Here is a 6,820-nt window from a genome sequence, read left to right as displayed (position 1 = left end):
TTTTCAAATTATGAGAGGGGTTTACTTAAGAACATTAAAAAATTTTAAAGCTTAATCTAAAATTTTAAAAATTGTGTGGGCCAAATTTATTTTTTAAAATACTTTAAGAGTCTAAATTATAATTTTTCAAATTTTAGGGACCATAACCCCACCTGTCCCAACTACGTTCCGCCTATGTTTTTAAGTCATATGTTTTAATCATATTCTTTTTTATTTTATTTAAGTTAGACTTAGGATTGAAAATTTTAAAAATTAAAATTTGGAGTAAATTAGAGTACAAAAATTAAATTAACAACTTATACATAATAGAAGTACTAACCATAGAATTTGGCCCCGAATAAAACATATTAGTACTGGTTAGTATTTAAACAGCAGTGCCGGTGATGGTGAGACCATGGTTTCCTTGAATAATGATGGAGAGACGTGGCTCGTTCAAAGGGAAACGGCGAAGCTTGAGTTCTCAACCAGTACACCAGGCAAGGCAAGCCATGGGTCGGTGGGTGAATAGAATAGGACCATCTAGAACAAGGTGCCAATGAGATAGAACCGACAACCGATAGACTTAAAGGACTTTGTTGATTCGGTTAATGTTTGACGGACAACATTTTGGGTTTAAAAAAAAACTATGATTATTAATTTATTTAAAGTTTAAGGGTTTAAATAAAAATTAAATAATTTTATTAATATTTCATGTCATTTAACTCACGACAGTTAATATTTAAGTGGTCACATTTTAATTAAAATAAAACGAATGTGATCATATATTATATTTTTTAATCGAGTGACCATACGTTTATCAAACTAAAATAAAAATGACCTAACTCTATAGTTTATCCTTATATTTTTTTATTAAACTAAAGTGATTATAAAATAATATCTTTTAAATATTTTCTATAATTTGAAAATGAATATTCAATCACCTCTACTGTAATCGCTGACACTTAAACTCGAAACTTTTAGAACTAACAATTATTCCTTTAATCATTGAAATAATTAAATTCGTGCAATAATAGGTTAGTTAAGATTTCAAAAGTTAAATTTATTTAAAAAAGAAAGTGACCGTTCAACTAGTCTCGTATGGCACATCAATTATCAAATTAATAGATTAGCATATAACATCATATCAATTAAGTATTTAAATTGTATTTTTTTTGTTAGAATTTTCGATTACATTCTATTTATTAAAACTATAGATATAATAGGTACAATTAATATAATTTTAAATATTATAATTATTTAGTATAATTACAGATGATATCATTATCACTATAAATCTTACAATCATTTAATATAATTACATATGATGCCATTATCACTATATAATAATCGTTATCGAGATAGTCTATTATTATTCAAATCTCCAACACTAACATCAATATTCAACCGCTTACAATAATAATTATTATTCAAATCGATATATTAATACATCACATCAATATTTAATACTTCACACACTCGTTTAACGATTGTGAATTGTGAATCAAAATATAATGATTGTTATTATCAAATCAATACATCACATCAACACATACTGTAACGATTGTTCATATTGAATAATCGAAATATAAATAGAGAAAAAATTACTCAGAGAGAAAAAAATTTACTCATGATCACCATTTGAGAAACAAAGATGTTAAGTATTAGGAACCAGTAAATTGATTATTAGGTTTTAATTTACTCGGGGCAAACTTGAACCCAAAATTTGATTCGGAATGTATCGAAAACCAAAAACTAACACTAAATCAATGAAAAGAAGAACAAGAATTAACATGAAAGCTCATTGCCATTTCGGAAGCATCACTATACAGTGATAGCAACTAGGATTAAATTACCCAAATTAAAGAGCCATAAAAGTAAACATCAAACTAAACTATTCTGTTGCTATCTCTCATGAGCCCCAAAAAGGATGGGATCGCCAATTATGGACCCACGTTTCCCCAAGGTCGAAATGCTGAGGGACCGTTTTCGCACTTTATTTTTACCATTTCCAAAAGCTGCCACTCCCTTCTCCGTCTTCTCCGTAAGAACGGAAGAGCAAGAGCTTTGTGGCTCCGAAAACTGTTTCCTTATACTTCTAGTTCTAGGGGATGTCAATTGATCCCCACAAAATGCCCCTATCTTATCATGATGGAATTCTTCATCATCAGGGAGGTAGCCATTCTTCATCACATCTTGCAATGCCAAATCATCGTACTCTTCATCCGACTTTGTCGAGCCTTCATCCACAGATCCTACCTGTTAGAACAGAAAATGAACAAAATATTATAGCGAAATCCCCACAAAATGAAGCAAGCAAATCGCATGGCAGGTTGCAATGTAGTTTGCTTTGCAACTTCATCTCTGGAATCAATGTAATTATTATTATTTTTAATCAATTCGGGATAAATATAAGGCAATATATGTTTAAAGATAACTCTGAATTTTTTGACATTGAACACTCCCACTCCCACTCCCACTCCTACCATCTATGATGCTCGAACCCGGATCCTCAATGAATAACAACATTTCTTTTACTACGGAATCCACTTGGTTCGTGAATCAATGGAATCAATGTAATTATATATAATATATATATATATATATATATATATATATATATCGCCCATTGTAAGTCTAGAAAAGTCCATACCTCCTCGTGGACCTCATGGTCACCATCATCACTGATATCTTCATCACTGTCTACCTCAGGTGGATCGTCAACTTCTTCATCACTGTCATACACTGAAGTTTCCTCCTTCAACTGTGAGGAAGATAACCGGTAAACCAAGTGCAAAATAAGCACAGCATGAAATATCAACACTTTTAGTATTAAAGTTACCTTTCATCTACTTTGAAATATACATGACAAATGTAACTGAAGCATTGGTTAAGAGTGTTTGGAAAATAAAAACACATAGTAAGAAAAGCTACCTCTTTTGCCGGACCGTCGGACATCCTTGGTGAGCTACAGCAAGAAGATTGGTACCTACTACCATTATCGGTACCATCATATCTTGATTCATCCACACTTCCAGCACGGCTTGTACCACCATCACTAGGCCAGGCACTAATTCCAAAGTGACCGAATTGAAGATTAACAGGTTCAGCCCTGCCAAATTTTAATGGCCCATACAAGGGAATGCCAATTCCACCCTCAGTCCCATGGCCAGAGATAGGTTTTCCATTACTATCAACCAATTCAACTGGCCAAGCTTTTGCTACAGATCCATCAGTGTTAAGAAGGGCCATCAGTTGTCTACAAGAACCATTCCTCTGGATCAACTGAAACATTCCCTTGGAGCTTAGTGAATTGGCAGCACACTGGTTCCGATACTCCTCATCGATCACTGCAACAGTGTTTGTTATAGGATCATAAAGTGGCTCCCAAGCTTCACGCCTGCGGAGGCAACTGAAAACTGTGGCATGTATGACTGCTACGCTTCTGTCAACGTTTGTGTTGTTTATTTTGGGGACCAAATGCTTGTCAGCTTGTTTACATAGATAATCCTGTATCGTCCTGATATTCTTTATATATTTTACATACTTATTTTTAGCAGGGTCCAACGTCATGTACTTCGCACGAACTGCAAATCTTTCCAAGTGTTTGTCTTCATTTGTAATGTAAATCATGAATGGTATGATTGAGGGGTGTTTCTTCATAAGCCCCATCTGGACATGATAAAAAATCGATGTAAGAATAAACAAAGTTCGGGACAAAAACTTTTGACGCAGGAAAACAAAAAAATGGGTACTTACAATAAAATTAAGGCTTAAGTGAACACCCTCAACAACCACAGACTCTTTTCTCTCTTCCCATGCAGTAATTAGTCTGTCTAGACTGTCGATTACCATCTCACTTTGTGCCTTGAACCCTTCAACTGCCATCTGTTTGGAACTGATCAAGTCGGTATTAGTAGAACCACTCTCCATTGCCCGGCCTCCCTTGCAAAAAGAAGAACCATCAGCTACCTCATCCTTAGCAAGTGACTGGGCAATGCCAGACAACTTTTTTGCCTGTTTTTTAGCCTTTGCTTCTGCAACTGCCACAGGATCCAAGCACTCCCCAGCATGATAAGTTGAAGCCCAGAGTAGAGGATTTTCCTTTTCATCCACAAAACTCCTCATCATGTGGCGAATGGAGTCAGTTGAAATCACAGTTGTAATTCCCAGCCTACCACCCTGCACAACATTATCAAATCACCAAGATTTGCTATTATGTGATTGCAGTTACAAACATTAGTGCCGCAACACTCATATGAAAAGCAGAAGATACCAGCAAAGCAGACAAAGTAGATTTTCCACAACCACTAGTACCACACAACAGCACAGTTACAGATTCCTTCCTCTCTCGTATTCTGCAGTGAAGACCAAATACAGTTACAATGGGAAACAAGGACGTTCTTGCATCTGATATGAAGCCCCCAAGGAAAGGTCATTGAACAAGACCATTCTAAAACTATCACAATCCTGGATCATATCATATATGTAAATTATCAATAATTAGGCATTAAAGATAAATAGACATGTTACATTCAAATATTATGCAATACTTGTGATCAGGGATTCAAATCGCGCGGTCACGTTTACCGCGATTGCGGCCATAGTGGGCACTATTGCGGCCATAGCAAGCGCTATTGCAGGTATATCGGGTATATCGGAAGGCACGCTACCACTATTCGCGGTCGCGGTCGTAAAACCCTACTAGTGATGATGAACTCTCTTTTTGGCAAAATCACCGAAAGGATGAATAGTACAATTGGCGAACAATGAAAATTTTGCTGGAGTAACTCATTTCAATGGTCTCTCTTGAAATATGTTCTATGAAAAAAAATTCATATCAAATAAAGAGAGAATATCTGAAAGGAGTTACCGATCTACAAGGTCAAATAAATACCAGATTATATTTGCAGATTCAAAATGCAAGCAATCAATTACAGGACATGTTCAGTTTCAAAATATTTGGGTAGGTATAACATGTCCCAGTTGCACGATACCTGCATGCCAAAACCAGGTCAGCTCTCTGGTTCGGGCCCACGTACTTATATTCAGACAGAGTTTCACAAACAACGTCAAAGAAAGTTGCCCTTTTAACAACAACTGACGTGCGCCTTTTGTACAACTCAAATGGTATACTCTTATTTCGATCATCTTTATCTGAAACTAAATAGATTCCTGCCTCTGCTCTAAGAAGACCACCACTGGTGGAACGAACATCTTCCTTCTCCGAGTTCCCTTTGAGACCATCAGAACTTAATGTTTCACTTCCTTCATGAAGGAGAGAGTCATAAAACGGTTCATTTCTTATCAATTCAAAAACCCTCTGGCTAATCTGGTAAGAAATACAAACAATACAATAAGAATAAGGATTCACTTGCCATAAGATTTGTAGAAACGTGAAAGAAAACCAATCATGTCAAATTAGAAAATTAAATTTGAAATGACATGCAAAACTCCAAACCTAAAATTATTAACGCTAAAATAATATCAACAGTGATTGGACGACAGAGAATCCGATCAGTATAGATTATATAATAAGAATTCAATAAAGGCGTCTGATTGGGGAAAAGGCTCTCAACCTTGATATGCATATGCTTTTACAAGGCAATTAATTTAAGGCAATTCAGAAAACGATGATGGGACCATATGGTGGAACAGGATCTAGAATGCAAATGTATCAACAAAAATGAGAAACAGATCAAAACTGATTTGATCTAAATTGATTTCGATCATTTACAAAGGCCTGAAAGGCGGAAACAAGTAAAACCTTAAAAATCTAATGAGATAAATATTCAGTCATAATTTTATGACAACGACAGGATGCTGATTTTTTTTTTGAATAAATAGAGAAGCTATATACATATATATTTATTACTATCAAACTGTCTGGACTTACCATTACATCTGGAAAAAATGTAAATCCGGAAAGGAAATTTATAGAACAAGTTATAAGCAATCCAGATCTATCAACTAATCGGCCGCAGTTTAATCTGCTATATGGTATTTATAATTTTACCAATCCAAGAAAAGTATAAAAGAAACAAACAAATTCTATCAACCGAAATCGTAAATCCACAAATTTCATCGATCGAAATCGTAAATCAGTAAATAAGAGAATAGAAACAACGGAAGACAAACCTTGAAAGCATGACGAGCTTTGCAGCCCATGAGTTGGAGAGTACTCTGAAGAACGGGACGCGTGTATCGAAACGACGACGACTCTTTATCATTCTTCTCATCTTCGTCCACTACTACTATGTACAGCACCTTCGCTAACTCTCGCATCTCTATCTCCGCTCATCCAAAAAAAATAACGTCAACGTTGTGAAATGATGCAATGCAGGAAAATCATCGAAGAAGACTCGATAAAATCTTACCAGAATATATTTACAGCGAAATCAGCCGAAAAAACAAGAATAAAAAGGTGATCAAACGGGAAAGAGAAGAAAAAAAAAGTCGAGATCGTTAGGGTTAGAATGCTTGATTTCTCTTTGCATAAATCATGAAATCCTAGAAACCGTCATTTCGAAGAAGTGAAAATATACAGCCGAGGAAAAGGGTTTTTCGCAGAGCCATGTTCTGGCCCTGTCATCACACTATACCACGCATCACGCGATCAAAGCTTCCACGAGTCGTCTTTCTCTCTCTCTCGCGGGAAGAGAGAAATTGCGCCGGTGTCTAAAGACAACTTTAACCTCGTTGGGGTATTTAATTACAGCGCCTCTCTTTTTGGTTCAAAGTTGGGTAGAGAGAAGGAATTTAAATACATTTTGTAAACTGAATTCGCGTGGGGAGGGAACTATGGGCCACGTTCTATAAGCTCGAACATCAAGGTGTGGCAATT

At 35.6% G+C, this 6,820-nt stretch overlaps 1 protein-coding gene across 1 annotated transcript; it reads right to left on the bottom strand.

Moving 5' to 3' along the window:
• Positions 1-1,824: 1,824 nt before the first annotated feature.
• LOC120113507 (P-loop NTPase domain-containing protein LPA1 homolog 1-like) lies at positions 1,825-6,288 on the bottom strand. Its single transcript, XM_039134648.1, has 7 exons — positions 6,115-6,288; positions 4,974-5,308; positions 4,253-4,334; positions 3,736-4,158; positions 2,911-3,648; positions 2,630-2,740; positions 1,825-2,235 (listed from the first exon to the last, which is right to left on the bottom strand). The coding sequence occupies exons 1-7, from the start codon at positions 6,259-6,261 to the stop codon at positions 1,882-1,884; spliced, it is 2,190 nt and encodes a 729-aa protein (XP_038990579.1). The 5' UTR covers positions 6,262-6,288; the 3' UTR covers positions 1,825-1,881.
• Between the last annotated feature and the right edge of the window lie 532 nt (positions 6,289-6,820).

This window comes from Hibiscus syriacus, unplaced genomic scaffold, assembly GCF_006381635.1.
Source record: "Hibiscus syriacus cultivar Baekdansim isolate YM2019G1 unplaced genomic scaffold, ASM638163v2 tig00110209_pilon, whole genome shotgun sequence".
In the NCBI taxonomy this organism is placed as follows: domain Eukaryota; kingdom Viridiplantae; phylum Streptophyta; class Magnoliopsida; order Malvales; family Malvaceae; genus Hibiscus; species Hibiscus syriacus.
The sequence above is the reverse complement of the archived record's forward strand: the minus strand, read 5'-3'. Positions and strand labels throughout refer to the sequence as shown.